Here is a 19,453-nt window from a genome sequence, read left to right as displayed (position 1 = left end):
ATGGGTGCATTAAAATCACAGAATTGTACAGTACAGAAGAAAATCATCATCACACCACGTCTGTACTAGTTCTGAAAACAGCTACCCTGCTCACACTCCAGCCCTATTTCCGTAGCCCTCCAGATTCATCACTTTCAAATATATATCCAGCTCTCCTTTGCAATCCTTGTCCACCACTCTCCCAGACAGTACTTTCCAAATCCTGACAACTGACTAAGAAATTTCTCATCTCACTCCTAGCTCTCTTGCTGACAATCTCGAAATTGTGACCCCCTAGTTACTGACATATTAACTAGTGTAAATAGAATATCCTTCTTTACCCTGTCAAAATAGTTCATAGAAGACAGAGGGCAGGGGAACAGGGTTTTTTCTCAAACTGGAAGCCTGTGACCAGCTGCATATCAAAGAGGGATCAGTGCTGTGTCCACGTCATTTGTTATTCGTCACCTACATAAATTATTTGGATGAGAATTTAGGACTAATGGTTAGTATGTTTGCAGATGACACCAAGAATAGTGGTATAGTCGACAGTGAAGGAGGTTAATTGAGAATACATTGAGATCTTATCAATTGGGCTAGTGGATTGAGGAATGGCTGATAGAATTTAATTTAGATAAATGAAAGGTGCTGCATTTTGGTAGATTCAACCAGGGCAGGACTTACAGTCAATGGTAGGGCCCGAGGAAGTGTTTTATTGAACAAAGATCTAGGAGTACAGGTTCATAGCTTCTTAAAGGTGGAGTCACAGATAGACAGGGCGATGAAGGCAGCTCTCAGCATGTTTTCTTGCTTTCATCCCTCAGAGCATTGCGTACAAGAATTGGTGCATCTTGTTGAAGCTCTACAAGACATGGGTATGGTCACATTTGGAGTACAGCGTGCAGTTCTGGTCATCCTACTATAGAGAGGACATTTAAAACAGAATGCAGAAAAGATTTATCAAGATGCTATCTGGACTGGAAGGTTTGAGTTATGAGGAGAGGCTGGATAAGCTGGGACTTTTTAATTCCTGGAATGTAGGAAAATGAGGGATGACTTTATAGAGGTCTAACAAATTACAAGAGGCAAATATAATGATAAATGGCCAACAGTTTTTCTTCACGGTATAGGAGTCTAAAACTAAATGGTATAGGTTTAAGGCAAGAGAAGAGAGGTACAAAAGAGTCCAGAGGGGCATTTTTTTCCACACCGAGGATGGTGAGTACCTGGAATAGGCAGCCAGAGGTAGTGTAGAGGAGAGTACAATTTTATTTTTTTAAGAAATATTTGGATAAGTGCATGGGTGGGATAGGTATGGAAGAATCTGGACAAAACACAGGCAAATAGGACTACATTAATTGTGAAACTGGGGGGCATGGACACATTGGGCCGAATGGCCTCTTTCCATGCTGCAGATCTCTAGGAATTCTAAATTCTAGGAAGGCCAATTTTGATTTTATTGGGAAAGATCTTTCAAAAGTTGATTGGAGGTATATGTTTGCAGCTAAGGGGACAGATGGAAAATGGGAACCTTCAAAAATGAAATCGAGAGTCAGTATGTTCCTGTTAGGGTGAAGGATAAGGCTGGTAGGTGTAGGGAATGCTGGACAGAGGGATAGATAACAGAGCTTGGTACTTGGGAAATCTCACTAACTTGATTGAGTTTTTTAAAGTAGTAATGAAGAGGATTGGTGAGGGCAGAGCAGTGGATGTGATTACATGGACTTCAATAAGGCGTTTGGCAAGGTTCCTCATGGTAGATGGACCAGAGAAATTGAGGTTTTGGTCAAGAAAAGGAAGGAAACAAACATCAGGTATAGACAACAGAGATCGAGTGGATCCCTACAAGTGGTTAAAGACAGTAGGAGTATGCTAAAGAGCGAAATCTGGAGGACAAAAATGGGACATGAAATAGCTTTGGCAAAGAGGGTTAAGGAGAATCCAAAAGGGATTCTACAAACACATTAAAGTCAAAAGGGTAACTCGGGAGAGAATAGGGCCACTTATAAATTAGCAAGGCCACTTTTGTTTGAAACAGCAGGAGATGGGTGAGATACTAAACGAGTATTTTCATCAGCGTTTACTGTGGCAGAGGATATGGAAGCTAGAGAACGTGAGGAAATAAATGGTGATATTCCAAAACACATACATATTAGAGGTGCTGGACATCTTAAAACGCAGGAAGATGGATAAGTCCCCAGACCTGATCAGATGTATCCTAGAACTCTGGGAAGTGAAGGGAGAGATTGCTGGGTCTCTTGCTGAGACGTTTGTATCATTAATCGCCACAAATGAGGTGCCGGAAGACTGGAGGTTGGCTAACGTTGTGCCACTATTTAAGAAAGGTGGTAAGGAAAAGCCAGGGAATTATAGACTGACATGGATGGTGGGCAAGCTGTTGGGGGAAATCCTGAGGGATAGGATTTACACTTATTTGGAAAGGCAAGGACTGATTAGGGATAGATAACAGAACTTGGTACTTGGGAAATCTCACTAACTTGATTGAGTTTTTTAAAGTAGTAATGAAGAGGATTGGTGAGGGCAGAGCAGTGGATATGATTACATGGACTTCAATAAGGCGTTTGGCAAGGTTCCTCATGCTAGATGGGATAGTAAGGTTAGATCACACAGAATAAAGGAAAAACTAGCAATGCGAATACAGAACTGGCGGTGGAGTTTTGTTTTTCAGACTGGAGACCTGTGACAAGTGGTGTGCCATAAAGATCGGTCTGGATCTACTTATTTTTAATCAATTACAGGATATTGGTTCAGCCATTTTTGATGTATTGCGTGCAATTCTAGTCTCCCTGCTATAGGAAGGCTGTTCTGAAACTTGAAATTGTTCAGAAAAGATTTGAGGATTTTGCCAGGGTTGGAGGATTTGGGCTATAGGGAGTCTGAATAAAAGGGGGCTATTTTCCCTGGAGCGCCAGAGGCTGAAGTGTGACCTTATAGAGGTTTATAAAATCATGAAGGGCATGAACAGCATAAATAGGCAAGGTCTTTGCCCCGGGGCAGGGGAGTCCAAAACTAGATAGCACAGTTTTAAGAAAAGAGGGGAAAGACATAAAAGGGACCTCGGGGGAAACCTTTTCACAGCGGGTGGGGCATGTATGGAATGAACTGCCAGAGGAAGTGTTGGAGGCTGGTATGATTAAACATTTTAAAGGCACCTAGATGTGTATATGAATAAGAAGGGTTTAGAAGGATACGGGCCAAATGGGACTAGATTTATATCGGATGTCTGGTCAGCATGGATGAGTTGGACCGAAGGGTGTGTTTCCATGCTGCATATCTCTATGACTCTATTTGAAAATATCAGTAAGGTCACTTTTCTTTATATGTAAATTCTTTCATTCCTGGTATCATTCTAGTAAATCTCCATTGAACTTCATCCAGAGCTTTAACGTCCTTCCTTAAATAAGGTGCCCAGAACTGAACACAATGTGGTCTGAGCAATGATTTGTAGAGGTGTAGCATCATTTCCTTACTTTTACACTCTATGCCTCTATAAACACCAGGATCCTATAAGCTTTCTTAACAACTATTTTGACTTTCTTGGCCACCTTCTGAGAATCATGCATGTGAACTCGGAGGTCCTTCTGCTCCTGTACTCTTTTCAAAGTTGTACCATTGAGCTGGTATTGTAGCCATGTTTCTTCTACCATTTCTCTGCATTGAAATTCATTTACCAAGTGTCTACCCAATTGGCCAAATTGTTGCTGACATTGCTCAGCATTACCCTCCCAATTAATTATATTCTCTAGCTTAAAGCACCGATCCCCAGGGAACACCTCTTAACTTGCCTCCAGTCTGAGAAATGCCCATCCATGCCTACTTGTGTTTTCTACCTTTAGCCTGTCAAGGGCACATCAATCCGAAACATTTCTAATTTGTTAACCAACCTGCCATGTGGCACCATATCAAATGCCTTTGGAAAGTTCAAATATACAGAACTACCCTCTGTGTCACCTTGTCAAAGAACTCAACTAAAACGGTCAGACAATGACCTGCCCTGACAAAGCTCTGTTGACTGTCTAGTATTCATTCGTTTTTCTCCAAGTGTATACTTACCTCACCATATTACTTACTGTATTACAGCCTCCATCAGTTTTCCCACTACTGATATCAAGCTGACAGTTTTGTAGTTTCCTGGGTTGTCCTTTATCCCTTTCTTAAAGGAGTATCACATTAGCAATCCTCCAGTCACTCAACAGTTCCAGGATTTGTTCCCTTAATTCTGAGCAATCTTGGATGTATCCCTTCTGGGTCTTGAGTGTTTTCTATCTGGAGTTCACCAGCCTTTTTAGTACCAGTTCTTTACCTATCACTATACTGTTCAGTTGCTCAACATCCACACTTTCAAATAGGGCCATTGTCACATCTTCTGAGCTGGTAAAGACAGGAGGAATACATAAAAGCAGCAGTTCTGCCATGTCCTTTGCTTCAGTGAGCAGCTTTCCCTGCTTGTTCCTTTTGGGCCCCACTTTATTAACCATTTACTATTAACACATTTGAAGAACATTTCAAAATTTGTTTTAGAGCAACCTGACATCCATTCCTCATGCTTCCTTTTAGTCTTCCTTATGTCAGCTTAGCCTCTCCCCTGCATTTGAGATACTCTTCCTGATCTCTGTCGGAACTGTTATGCATCATATGCCTCCTACTTTTTCTTTATTTTCTTATCAATATCCTTAGTCATTCAGGATACTAGTAGATATTTTTCCATATCAGTAGATAATGGACCTCAAACAAAATGGTGTTCCTTGATCAACAGCAGTTGGCACTGGCTGGTCATAGATTGTTCAAATACATCAAGGCTGCATTCATCCGGGTGTGGTGTTGAGGAGCCCTAGCAAAACTGAATCAACAGGGGCAAAATCCCCTCTGGTTGGAGTCATACGTGGCACATCGGAAGATGATCATGATTGCTGGACGTCAGTCACTCAGCGCCAGGACATCTCTGTAGGAGTTTCTCAAGGTAATGCCCTAGGCCCAACCATCTTCAGCTGCTTCATCAATGACTTCCCTTCCATAAGGTCAGAAGTAGGGATGTTCCCGGATGATTACTTAATGTTCAGCACCATTTGTGACTCCTTGGACGCCGAAGCAATCCATGTTCAAATACACGATCTGGACAATTTTCAGACATGGGCTGACATGTGGTAAGTAACATTTATGCCTCACAAATGCCAAGCCATGGCCACCACAGATAAGGAACAATCCAACCACTGCTCTTTGACATTCAATGGCATCACCATCACCGAAACCCAAACAATCAACATCCTTAGGGTTACCATTGACCAGAAACTGCCACATAAACAGAGGCTACAAGAGTAGGTTAGAGGCTAGGAATTCTGCATTGACTAGCTCATCGCTTGACTCCACAAAATCTGTACATCATCTCAAGTGTGATGGAATACTTCCCATTTCCCTAGATGGGTGCACCTCCAACAATGCTGAAGAAACTTGACACCATTAAGGACAAAGCATCCCACTTTACTGGCACCACATCTACTCCTTCCAGCATGACACTTGTACTATCTACAAAATGCAGTGCAGATATTACCAAGGAACCTTTGACAGCACTTTCCAGACCTACAACTACTTCAATCTAGAAGGATAAGGGCAGCCAACACACTAGCACACATGAAAACCTGCAAGTTTCCCCTCCAAGCCATTAACCATCTTTACTTGAAAATATATCACCATTTCTTCACCGTCGCTGGGTCAGAATCCTGAAATTCCCTGCTGAATGGCATTGTGGGTCAACCCGCATTATGTGGACTGCAGTGGTTCAAGAAGGCAGCTCATTACCACCTTCTCAAGGGGCAACTAGGAACGGACAATAAATGTTGGCCAAACAGTGACACCCACTATCCATGAACAAAATAAAACAAAAATGATTAAGCAACAAAGTTGCTAGCAGTCTTCTTGAAAATTCTTAAAAACTTTGTTTCGGATATGGCTACCACCGATAAGGGCACCTTATTGCCCATCTTTAACTGTCCTTGAACTAAGTGGCTGCTGTGATAGGATTCAAATCCAAGTCCTCATATCATTAGCTTGAGCCTCTGCATTTACTTGTTCAATGAAGTTATTGCTGTGCCACCACCTTCCTGTACTGTCGTCAGCATTCAATAACATCATATTGTTTGCCCGTTTACACTACACCCATAGCAAATTTTTTTTATTCAGCTATCAGATCCTTAATATCACTGTAATAACTCAAATAAGGTCTTCAGGATGCGATTGGTAATTTTATTTTATGTTTTTTCATACCATATTCATATATCTTCTATGGAAGAGGATGAACATATACTTTGCTTCTGGACCAGTTCTGATGCATAATTCTTCCTTATGCATTACTCCTCCATACTCAGGAGAAAGTGAGGACTGTAAATGCTGGAGATCAGAGTCGAAAAGTGTGGTGCTGGAAAAGCACAGCTGGTCAGACAGCATCCGAGGAGTAGGAGAGTCGACGTTTCAAGCATAAGCACTTCATCACAAATGAGGGGGTTGCCCAAAGGGACAGAGATAAATGGAAGGGGGTGGGGCTGGGGGGTGGGAAGAGAGAAGAAGAGGTGGGAAGAGAAGAGGTAGCTGGGAATATCCATTTTCCTTCCCACCCTCCTCTCCGACCTATCACCCTCACCCGCATCTTCATCTACCTATCGCATTCCCAGCTACCTTCCCCTCTCATTTATCTCTCATCCTTCTTGGACCACCCCCTCATTCCTGATGAAGAGCTTATGCCTGAAACGTAGATTCTCCTGCTCCTCCATACTTATATTCTACAACTCGGATTTATGACCAAAATATTGTGCAACTTATTTGTCTCTTTAAAGGTAGAAATGAAACAAATGAAAAAAACAAACTCAGCTCATTTGAACAAGCTGCGAAAAATGGATTAACTTACCTCAACTGAACCTGCACAATATAGTCTCTTCTTCCACCTGGCAAAAAGTCCCTATACGGAATTTGAAAGATCAAGTTACTCAGAGGTAAACAGCATTGCTCCAAGTTCTCTCAAACCGTAAACATTCACGTACCTGTTTTCCCAGTCATAAGAACAATCTTTGAAAAAAGTATTAGTCAAAGATAAAATACTGAAAATCAAAACTACACCCAATAATCTCAAATGAGTACAAAACACACAAACTCATGGGTTTTTTTTTTAAAACATACTCTTTCCTGAAGGCATCAATTCATCTCAGAGGACTGTTTCACAAATCCCAGCTGTACTTTGTTCCGAGTGAGTCATTCCAAATTGAAGTATCTTGATATTTTTCTCAGAAATTGAAACCATTCAGTACAAAGAAGCCCACTTCATTCACCACCTTCAACATTCATACAGATCACCACCGATGTACAGTGGCAGTAGCTGTCTATCATCCATAAGTTGCACTGCAGCACTTCAAGGGTTCATCAGCAACATCAGAAACCCATAAACTTGACCCTCTAAAAGGACAAGAGCAGAAAATGCATAGGAACACCATCTGCAAACTCCCCCCAAAGTCTCTCACTATCCTGACTCAAACATATTATGGCACCTTCACTGTAATTCGGACAAAATCCGTGACAACCTCCTTAATGGTGAGAATGTACCTACACCCCAAGAAATGCAGTGATACAAGGCAGCAGGCTCAGCACCAGCTTCTCAAAGGCAAATGAGGGACAGGCAATAATCTTTGGTGTAGTCAATGATGCCCACATTCCGTGAACAAATTAACAACAATATTATTACAGTTGAGAACGCAGTGGACATTTACAGTGTGCAGTTCCCCCACAGGAGACAATAGATCATAAATCAGAAGCAGGTAACCTGGCTATTTTTTCTTTGGTAAAAACAATGATTGCAGATGCAGGAAACCAGATTTAGGATTAGAGTGGTGCTGGAAAAGCACAGCAGTTCAGGCAGCATCCGAGGAGCAGGAAAATTGACATTTCGGGCAAAAGCCCTTCATCAGAAATACAGGCAGAGTGCCTGAAGGGTGGAGAGATAAATGAGAGGAGGGTGGGGGTGGGGAGAAAGTAGCATAGAGTACAAGAGCTTCAGGGCAGAGGAAATGACCTGGGAGTTGCAGTGGGAGAGGGACTCCCTGAGATTCTTGTAGAGAGAGGAGGAAAACTTCTTCAAGGTAGGCATCCTTGCAAGAGGGTGCCTAATCTAGGGTTGCTAAAGCCAAGTGTATGACCCCAGCTGAAATCACGTAACAATCTGATCAGGATAAAAACCTGTCAATAGAGTCATAGATATGTACAGCACAGAAACAGACCCTTCGGTCCAACTCAACCATGACGATCAGATATCCTAACCTAATCTAGCCACATTTGCCAGCACTTGGCCCATATCCCTCTAAACCTTTCTTATTCATTTACCCATCCAGATGCCTTTTAAATGCTTTAACTGTACCAGCTTCCACTTTATCTGGCAGCTTATTCCATACACGCACCACCCTCTGCTTGAAAAAGTTGCCCCTTAGGTCCCTTTTAAATCTTTCCCCTCTCACCCTAAACCTCTGTACTCTAGTTCTGGACTCGCCCATTCCAGGGAAAAGACCTTCTCTATTTATCCTATCCATGCTCTTCATGGTTTTGTAAACCTCTCTCAGATCACCCCTCAACCTCCAATGCCTCAGGGAAAACAGCCCCACCCTATTCAGCCTCTCCCTGTAGCTCAAATTCTCCAACCCTGGCAACATCCTTGTTAATCTTTTATGAGCCCTTTCAAGTTTCACAGCATCCTTCAGATAGGAAGGAGACCAGAATTGCACACAATATTCCAAAAGTAGCCAAACCTGACCTTTTTTTTGTTGCACAACTGGCAATGTCTTTATCAATTAAACCTTTATTGAACTAAACTTAGAGGTACTTCATAAAATAATTAAATCACTTTCAAGTAACGGAAACAAGTCAGAGAGCTCCATCAAAGTGCATCATGAAGCTTCTGCTGCTTTCCCACCCTCACCTCTTGAGGACAGAAATCTTCTAAAAGACCTTAAGGAAACCCTGGCACTACGTTAACAGAAATACATTTGTCATTCTTACCTAGAAATGCATATTTCTTTTACTTGTTGAGGAGTCAATGCGAAGATGAAGTACTTTTCCTGGAATCGTTGAATGTTTGATGGCACTGAAGTTTAAAAAAGTAAATAATCATTAAACTACACAATGGTAATGCAGTGGATGTACTGTAGCTGCATTTTCAGTGAGCCTTTGATAAGGTGCCTATAGCCACCTTATCAAAAGACATGACCCACTATCACTAGTATCTTTATGTACAGCCGAAGAATGACACCACTTTGACTGGGACAACACATCCATCTTCTCTTCCTGAAGAAGGGCTAATGCCCGAAACGTCGATTCTCCTGTTCCCTAGATGCTGCCTGACCTGCTGCGCTTCTCCAGCAACACATTTCCATCACAACACATCCATCGTAGGATAAGCTAAACAGAGACACACATGGGAATTCCTAGAGACCTGGCATTCTAACCAGACCTCTATCAATAAGCACATCGATTTGGACCCCATCTACCATCCTCTGAGAAAAAGAATCAGAAATGATATCATCCACCTCAAGAAACCAAGACTCAAACAGAAAGTGGAATGTAACACCAGTGCTTCATCGGATGCTCGCTGATGTTACCTAGTATGGTGATGATATGTCCAAAACAAACCTCCCAGCTCAGCGAGCAAACTTACAATCTGAACCTCAACCTGAGCTACAAATCTTCTCAAAAATCACAAAAGATGCCTATAATAGACTCGTGAATAAGGTGATAGAATGTAAAGCAGAATAGATTGCTAGTTGGCTTCTGAACAGAAAGCAGAGTGGCAGTTAAGAGTAATTATGGTGGCAGAAAGTAGGAAACAGTGTCCCACAGGGATCTATACTGGGACTATGGTGTTCATAATATAGGTAAATGCAAAGTAGAATCTATCGGTAGCAAGAATAAATAAGTTACTTATTAACATGTAAGTCAAGATGGATTAGAAGAACAAATGATCTCATAGGATAAGTGCAACAATCACTAAAGTTGCAGACTTATTAAGTCTAAGTATCCCTTGGCAGAATGGAGGATACAATAAATATTAATTCCCCCAACCTTCAGCTATAATGCAAGTCCACAGGGAATTCATTCTCCAACTGAGTCAGTCACAAATGATTATACTGCCTCTTGGAACACATTAATTCAGTTATGCTTTTTGTATATTGGCACTTTGAATAATTTACAATTTTAATAATAGATTCAAAGAATTGTGATTTGTACATGTTTGTACTTTCCCAGTATGTACAAAATCTGATGACAACTTACAATATAAACAGCTCTTAACATAGCAAAATGTCCCAAAGGACTTCTCAATTCCCATGTTAGGTTTTCTCAATCTGGGAAGCAGTGTGCAAAGAGTACCTTTGCGTCCTCATGTTTTAGAAGAATTTGAAAAATAAGAAAATAAGCAACCAGTTTTGATGCCTGATTGATTGAAAGGTGTACAAGTGGACATATTAGAACAAGACTGATATCAATGTTGATACCCTTTCAGGTTGATGCCATCACATCAGAACTGCCAGTTGATTCCTGGAAAATATCTAAGTCCATAGTATTAAACTACTGTCAAAGTTGACTCATAAACTGACTAAAACTGAAACTGCGACATATTGAATTTGTTTTGTTAAATTCTATATTGGACTGTGAATTATATACTGATCTAGTGGGGAAATCATAAGATACAATAGAATATTACTTCATGCTGGAAAAGAACACTCCCTTTATACATTCAAAAACTCTTTATTATGAAACAGAGTCATAGAGCCAGAGTTGTGCAGCATGGAAACAAACTCTTCAGTCCAACTCTTGCATGCCTACCTGATATCCTAAATTAATCTAGTCCCATTTGCCAGCATTTGGCCCATATCGCTCTAAAGACTTCCTATTCATATATCCATCCAGATGCCATTTAAATCATGTATTGTACCAGCCTCCAGCATTTCCTCTGGCAGCTCATTCCATACAAGGACCATTCTCTGCATGAAAAAGTTGCCCCTTAGGTCCCTTTTAAATTCCTTCCCTTAAACCTATGCACTCCCCTACCCAGCGGAATTCACCCTTTTCCCCCTCATGATTTCATAAATATCTACAAGGTTATCCCTCAGCCTGTGACTCTCCAGAGAAACTAACCCCAGCGTATTCAGCCTCTCCCTATAGCTCAAACCCTCCAATCCTAGCAATATCCTGGTCAATCTTTGTTGAACCCTTTCAAGTTTAACAACATCTTTCCTATAGCAGGAAGACCAGAATTGAACACAGTATTCCAAAAGCGGCCTAACCAATATCATGTACAGTTGCAATATGACATCCCAACTGCTATATCCAATGGGGAAAAATTAGCCCAGTTCAATCTTAAAATTATGTTTTCTTGTTCGAGTTCCTTAGTATAGCAAATAATTTCACTGTATCTACCATGATCAATACACGGTACCATGATCATTTTAAAGATCCTGATTAGATATTATAAACTCAAACATTATAAACTCAAATTAGTAAAAGCCAAGCTTAAGCAACTTCTCCTTCCAAGTTAATTTATGGCTAATATCATTCTGACAAATCTCCACTGCATAGTTCTCAAGAATAATTCATCAGCTTGTTGCCTCATAATGCCAGGGACTCAGGTTCAATTCAGCCTCGGGTGACTATGTAGAATTTACACTTTCCCCGGGTCTGCACAGATTTCCTCTGGATGCTCTGGTTTTCTCCCCCACAGTCCAAAGATGTGCAGGTTAGGTCGATTGGCCATGCTAAATTGCCCACCGCGTCTAGGGGTGTGCAGGTTAGGTGGGTTGTGCTCCAGAGAGTTAGTGTGGATTTGCTGGGCTGATTGGCCTGGAGAAAGAGAAGGCTGCAGAGTCAGAGTTGAAAAGTGTGGCGCTAGAAAAGCACAGCACGTCAGTCAGCATCTGAGGAGCAGGGGAATCGACATTTCAGGCATAAGCCCTTCAGCAGGAATGGCCCGCTTCCAAAATGTAGGGATGCTATGATGATCTTTTCTGATTTTTAGTATCAGAAACAAAATGCAGTTTTAACAAAGCTATGTTTAATTCTATCATCTCCCTTTTCAATCTAACCACTTTGAAGTAAAACCCAACATGCTACTTGTCTAATTTATTTTTCTGCGTATTCAACAGCTTTGAGCGACGTGTGTTCACAGATAACAAAATTTCATTGTTTCTCCACAATTTTTTGTCCCTTGTTATTATGAAGGCATACTAATTTGTTATTCTCCACAACCGGAGAGATCAGGAAGTTTAAACGTTTTAAACAATTCAAAAATTGACTTTTATTGTTACAATTCGGTTTTTCTCTTCCCCCATCTAGTCATGGCGGAAAGGGTAGCTTTTGACTTGTTTTGAAGGTTGGATCAATCTGTCTGAATCTTATTTGGGAGAGGGGCGTTGAAGAAAGCATGGCAGAGATATCAGAAGGACCATCCAACTCATATGCGCCTACTGAGGTCCTTAGGTCGCTAATCCGTGGCCACTAAACAGCCGCATTCCACACCCATTGGGATTTAAAATCACAGCAGGGCAGGGTGTGCTCAGGCCATGTAGAAAACCTAGTAGCCCTGAAGGTTAGTATCAGGCCAGGAGGTGACACACCCCCTTTGTACATTTATGTCCATTCTCCAAGCACCCAAAAGTCCAACTTTCCCATTTATCCCACCACCACCCAAATGGGAAGGTGACCTATTATCTAAATGGGGAGACACTTCAGGGTGGTCTGGTGCAAAGGGATCTGGGTACTGTCCTTCATGAGTCACAGCATGCAGGTACAGCAGATAATAAAGAAAGCGAATGGAATATTGGCTTCTATAGCTAAAGGAATAGAATATAAAGATAAAGAAGTATTGTTTCCACTATACAAAACATTGGTAAGACCACACCCGGTGTATTGTGCCCCTTATTTGAGGAAAGATGAAGTGGCGTTGGAGGCAGCTCAGAAGAGATTCACTAGATTGATCCCAGAGATGAGGGGATTGTCGTATGAAGAGAGAATGAATAGTTTACACTCTCTGGAATTTAGAAGAATAATGATAAAAGGTATGGACTAAATAGATGTGGAGCAGATGCTTCCTCTTGTGGGGCATTCTAGTACGAGAGATCATAGTCTTAGGATAGGGAGGAGCAAATTTAAAATAGAGTTGAGAAGAAACTACTTTTGCCAAAGGGTTGTGAATCTGTGGAATTCATTACACCAAAGTGAAGTGGATGCTAGGGCAGTGAGTAAGCTTTTGGAGTTAGACAGATTTTTAAATTGGTAGTGAGTTGAAGGGTTGTGGAGAGAAGACAGGAAAATGAGGGTGAGGAGCATATCAGCCATGTTTGAATGGTGGAGCAAACTTGATGGGCTGAATAGCCTAATTCTGCTCCTACATCGTATGAACTACCTCCTTCTGGCCTCTCACATTAGGCTCCCCAACACCCTCACGAGGAATTCTGTCACCCTAAACCCAAACAATACCCAGAATTACCTTTGGGTTCCTCTTTTTGGGACAGCCTGTAGTCCAGAGCAATAATTCCCCTTCCTAGTTTTCTCTGGGATGCAGGAGAGAGCCTTTAATAAGGTGAAAACAACAAATGATGGAGATCACAGTTGGTCATACAGCATCCATGGAGAGAGCGCAAGCTAATATTGAGTCTATTTGACTTTTCAGCAGAACTGTGGAGGGGACAGCATTTGTGGAGACAGAGGGGTCAAGGAAAGGAAGTGTCAAAATTGGACGACATAAAAGTTATAGAGGGATGGAAATGGGAGTCAAAATGAAAAAAGGTTTTCAAGGTCCTGACCACTCTGTCTCCATTTCAGGGAATAAACTATCCACTGCCATCCACTACAAAGCCACTGACTCCCACAGCTACCTTTACTACAGTTCATCGTACCCTACATCTGCAAGGACTCCATCCCATTCTCCCAGTTCCTTGGGCTATGTCGCACCTGTTCAGATGATGCCACCTTCCAAAACAGCACTGCTGACATGGCTTGTTTCTTCCATGACTGTAGTTTCCCACCCACTGTGGTTGACAGGGCCCTCAACCGCATCTGACCTCTCACCCGTTCTTCTGCCCTTGCTGTGTCCCATCACTCGACAGCATGACTGGGTTCCCCATTTTCCTCACTTTTCATCCCACCAGCCTCCTCATTCAAAGGATCATTCTCTGCCATTTCAGAGAACTCCAGCAGAACACCACCAAATACATCCTCCCCTCAAATCAGTCTGTATTTTGCAGGGATTGTTATCTCTCAGAAACCCTGGCCCATTCCACAACCACCAACACCACCCACCTCCCACCCCGCCCTCTTCTTGGCACCTTCCCACGTAGCCACAGACAGTGCAACACCTGCCCCTTCACCACATCCCTGCTCACCATCTAAGTGCCTAAACAATCTTTCCAGGTGAAGCAGCATTTCACCTGTACCTCCTCCAATCTTGTGCATCATATTCACTGCACCCAATGTGGCCTACTCTACACATTGGAGAAACCAAACGCAGACTGGGTAACTGCTTTGCAGAACACCCCCGGTCTGTGTGCACATGGGACTCCAACCTTCCCGAGTCAGTTATTTAACACAGCATCCTGCTTACATGCCCACGTCTGTCCTCGGCAATGAATCACAACACCAACTGGAGGAAGCTGAAAGCTGTGTTGCTGGAAAAGTGCAGTAGGTCAGGCAGCATCAAAGGAGCAGGAGAATCGACGTTTGGGGCATAAGCCCTTCTTCAGGGCTTATGCCCGAAACGTTGATTCTCCTGCTCCTTTAATGCTGCCTGACCTGCTGCGCTTTTCCAGCAACACATTTTCAGCTCTGATCTCCAGCATCTGCAGTCCTCACTTTCTCCTTGCCAACTGGAGGAAGAACATCTCATTCAGAGTAGGCACTTTACAGTCTTCTGGACTTAATATTGAGTTCAACACCTTAAAATCGTGAACCAACTCCCATTTCTTCCCTTTAATTTGTTAAAATGTCCTCCCCTCCCCCCATGCTACTTACTGTCCTTTCAAGTCTGCAGGAGACACACCACTGTTCCACTATTCTCACATTCCGAGCAATGTGAACTAAGAATATCTTTTCTCTATCAGCACCTTCCATCACTAACTGCACCAGCCCCCGCCACTCCTCCCCCCCCCCCCCTCCAAACTATGGCATAAATGCTGTCCTCTCTGCACTTCACTTCAGCTCTGATGAACAGTCATCTAGATTCAAAACATTAGCTTGTTCTCGCCCTCTCTCTCTCCACGGATGGTGTCTGGATTAGAGTGGTGCTGGAAAAGCACAGCAGTTCAGGCAGCATCCGAGGAGCAAGAAAATCGACGTTTCGGCAAAAAGCCGTTCATCAGGAATCCTATATTCCTGATGAAGGGCTTTTGCCTGAAACGTCGATTTTCCTGCTCCTCGGATGCTGCCTGAACTGCTGCGTTTTTCCAGCACCTGCAGTCATTGTTTTTACCATGGATGGTGTCTGACCAGTTGTGATCTCCAGCATTTGGTGTTTTCAGTACAAATTCCAGCAACAGCAGTAATTTGTTCCCACCTTTCACAGGGTGATTAGCTAGCTATATCACATTTAGCCCAGCCTTCTAGAAAACAGTCCAGAATCTGCACTATGACAGGAAACGAGCACAACAAACTGCAGTGGCAAATTATAGGCCTGCCCATCTCTAGAACCAGTCCACAAGGTCTGGTCCATCAAACCAACATAATGAGTGCAATATATATAACAATGAAGAAAAATAAGTCCACAAGGGATTTAATATAGCTCTTCTAGAGTGTTTTTGATTCAGTTTGACTGAAATTTTTAAAAATGCATTTTGCTTTAAAGGAACAATAATTGAAATGGCTATTGCTAAGAAAATTAAAAAATTTAAATATGTGGGGTGCGTGTATGTGTTCAGATTTATCCTCTTAAAGCTTCATATTCTTTTCTTTGAAAGACTAAAGCCGTTCATTTTCCCACTCAACATTAAAAACAATTATTCAAAGATCAATTCTTGCACTAATCAGGAGGCCCTTACATATCACAATTAATATTACTTTTGCTTCTCTCCGCATTAGGGTCATCTCAAGAGATTTCCAATTAATTACTGAGACATTTTATACTATGAAGAAAACTTTGAAGATTAAATCAGATTATGAAACTCACTAATCATACCAGTCATTGGCCTGTGTTCCAATCCCAAAAGGCTATTTTCCAAATGTGAGTTAATCGAGCAATTATTAGCAGGTTCTTTGACCTTTTTAACTATTATAAGGCAGAAACTCTGACTAAACCTTTCCGTCAGTCAGGACCACAGGCCAATTACAATACCTCAAATAGTAGCTCAGCGAACAATATGCACCCAAGAAAACTCAGGCTAAGTTATGCAGTACAGTTCCCAATTAGGATAATGCTGTGGCTTTCTTTGCCTATATGATTTACTAATTTAGATTGTGGTAATTCAACACAGAACAACTTTGGTGCAAAGGAGGCTATTTGGCTCAGCTAACTGACATCACCCAGTGTTAGTGTCAATTTCCTACTTTTCCCTCTTACCCTTGCACACTATTTCTATCCAAATAATCATTCAATGTTGTCTTGAATGCCTCATTTAAATCTGCCTCCATTACACTTTCAAACAGTGCATTCCATAGCCTGTTCCTGAGTGAAAACATTTTTCACGTCAGCCTTGCTTTATTTGCACATCACTTTAAATATATGTTCCTTTGCTTTTAGGAGTGGGAACAGCTTCTCCCTATCTGCTCTATCCAACCCTTTCAGGATTTTGGACAGCTCTATCAAATCTCCTCTCAGATAAGAGTGCCAACTCTTCAATCTACCCTCACAATTGGAGTTTCTCATTTCTGTACTCTTGCCAATACATTCATGTCTTTCCTAGAATGCGACACCCACAACTGTACATCATAGTCCAGCTGAGATCTAACAGCGGAACAAATGCAAATTAGGAAAATTCTCACCAATGTATATTAGATTAGATTCCCTACATTGTGAAATCAGGCCATTTGGCTCAACTTGTCCTCACCGACCACCCAGACCTATTTCCCTTTGACTAATGCACCTAACACTATGGGCAATTTAGCATGGCCAATTCACCTCGCCTGCACATCTTTGGACTGTTGGAGGAAACCGGAGCACCCAGAGAAAACCCACACAAACATGGGAGAATATGCAAACACCACACAGACAGTTGCCTGAGGCTGGAATCGAACCCGGGGCCCTGGCGCTGCGAGGCAGCAGCGCTAACCACAGCCACCGTATATAGTCAAGTAACTTACTAACACTTGCAACTGAGACAAATGTACTCAAATTTTACCCATTTTTGCAGCTGTATACCATGAAAGTTGCTACCCTGCAGAAGTATGGGCTTGTTAAAAAAGATGCATGCAGCTACTTGGAACTGTGTTCTGGTTAAGATATGCCTTTATTCAAATTACTGTAATGTTTGAATAACAAAATGTACCTAGACTTGTCGGTTTAATAAGCACGTCCAGCACATCATAAAAGGGTATGCTTTTCAGTTGGACATCTGGATGGACAGGATGGATGGAGGGAGAAGCCTCTTGCATTTCTATATTTGGCTTAGTCTCATGTAGCAGCACAGAGCTAACCAATGGAGATGAAGTCTGAGGTGTGGCTGATGTGGATGCCGAAGAATGCGCAATCCCAGAGGTCAACTCAGAGTCACTAGACAGGTTATTGTCCAAAGAGAAAACCGAAGATTTTATAGCTGACAAGTCAGCAAGGCTTTCAATAGTTCTAGGAAAACGTCGTCTGTACAGTTCCTTAATTTTGATCTGAACAGCTGGACTACAACCACTCTTTAAAAGGTGTAGTGCTCTCACAAGGAGTTCATGCTTGCGACCACTTTTGTTACGACCAGCAAAACCTAACAACACTTGAAGCTCTGAGACACGAAAACTCGAAACCATATTCTGAAAGATAAAGCATTCAATGTAAATAATTTCATCAACCATCAATGTTTAGTTTCAACAACATTTAAGCTTCTAATGCTTAACAATTTGAATCAATACTTATCTCAATAGTCCTATTATACTCAATACTAAATGTTGCATAACCTATACAGAAGTTAACTTAAAATTGGTAAATGATGTGGGAGCTGGAACCTCCTTAGTTTTATTCCAACTGCACAGGTCTTACATTAATGAAATAACTGTGTACGGTGTTATTTGTATGTACTAAATAAATGCTATTCCAACAAAGAATTATGTTTGATTGAACTTATAGCAATTTACTGTCATTCATTTAAACTGGGTACATAAGAACAGGGATAGGCCATTCAGCCTATTGAGCCAGTTTTGCCGGTTAGATCAGAGTTGATCATCTGCATTCCAGCTTTCAAGCCTAATGGATGACTATCTTCTCATTAATTTATGACAAAAAGTCAAGGTTATCATTAAATCCATGCTGCAGAGAAGAATGCAACTTACAATACTTTCTGACAAAGTAACTGGTGAATCATTGATAAGAATTGTTAGACAAAGAAATCAAGATCCATCAAGTTTAGCTCCTCCTATTCTGGTAGTCGTTTAATAAAAGGGAAAAGAGTTATTGACTGATGATAACAATGAACCTCCAATTAATTTGCAACAGACCCAGAATTGACAGAGAAAACCTCAAGGATGGGGAGCTTTGGGAACCATAGATCCAAAGTCATTATTTTGCTTCCAAATATGTCATGTCGTGTCGTGTCTTATCACATCACATCTCAACTTATTCATACATTGCATCCTAAAATATTATTTTCTGAAGTAAATATACTTAGTTGAACGTAGATTTACTAACTGCTTCCTCCATCTCCCAAAGGAGACTGTCCCCCATGGTTCTTTTATTGTCTTTTTCCTTCCCCCAAGGAGAGAACGAAGGTTAAGGGAGGTATAAAACAATTTAATGATTCATATCTATTCACAGCTCACCAAATGTTTCAGTCCTCATTCAGATGGGTTACAGAACTCAATAGAAATACATGTATAAGTTACAACAGCCAGCTCAAATCATAAGAGAGCTTTCTGTTATGCATCTGGATCATTCACATATAATAAGTAGTAAAAGATAATTTATGGAAGTCACCAAAGGAACACAGGAGTAGGCAATTCATCCTGCCATCCAATTAGATCTGCTTTGTCTATGTCCCTTGATGTTTTTAGCTGCAGAAGTCTGTTGATTCCAATCTTGAAGCTGGTCAACACAGCTTTCACAGCCCCCTGGGGTAGAGAATTCCAAAGATTGACCATCTGCTGAAAAATTCCTCATCTCTATTTTAAATAGGTAATCACTTAATCTGAAATTACATTGCATTTTAGAAACTCCAGCCAAGGTGATATCCTACTTACAACTATCCAATCATGACTTAAGAATTGTCTTTAAAAACAATGCAATTAAATTAACTACCATTCTTTG

General features: G+C 41.5%; 2 protein-coding genes across 9 annotated transcripts in view; one reads left to right on the top strand and one right to left on the bottom strand.

The window, feature by feature from the left end:
* Positions 1-19,453, top strand: part of katnal2 (katanin p60 subunit A-like 2) — a 206,408-nt gene that overhangs the window by 74,088 nt on the left and 112,867 nt on the right. The gene's annotated exons all lie outside the window — the stretch shown is intronic.
* Positions 1-19,453, bottom strand: part of pias2 (protein inhibitor of activated STAT, 2) — a 95,657-nt gene that overhangs the window by 73,835 nt on the left and 2,369 nt on the right. For 2 of the 5 annotated variants that reach the window (XM_043715166.2, XM_043715240.2), the window contains exons 2-4: positions 17,496-17,967; positions 9,031-9,115; positions 6,899-6,949 (exon numbers count right to left, since the gene is read on the bottom strand). In XM_043715166.2, coding sequence (XP_043571101.2) covers positions 6,899-6,949; positions 9,031-9,115; positions 17,496-17,967 — 608 coding nt within the window. Of the gene's footprint in view, positions 1-6,898; positions 6,950-9,030; positions 9,116-17,495; positions 18,284-19,123; positions 19,380-19,453 lie in introns of those variants that run through there. The other 3 variants (XM_087990883.1, XM_087990888.1, XM_087990876.1) reach the window with 3 other exon arrangements.

The sequence above is a fragment of the Chiloscyllium plagiosum genome, unplaced genomic scaffold (genome assembly GCF_037043375.1).
Source record: "Chiloscyllium plagiosum isolate Xiang-an unplaced genomic scaffold, Cpla_swu_hap1 HiC_scaffold_1, whole genome shotgun sequence".
In the NCBI taxonomy this organism is placed as follows: Eukaryota; Metazoa; Chordata; class Chondrichthyes; order Orectolobiformes; family Hemiscylliidae; genus Chiloscyllium; species Chiloscyllium plagiosum.
Note: the sequence above shows the minus strand (reverse complement) of the source record. Positions and strands in the feature narration are given on the sequence as shown.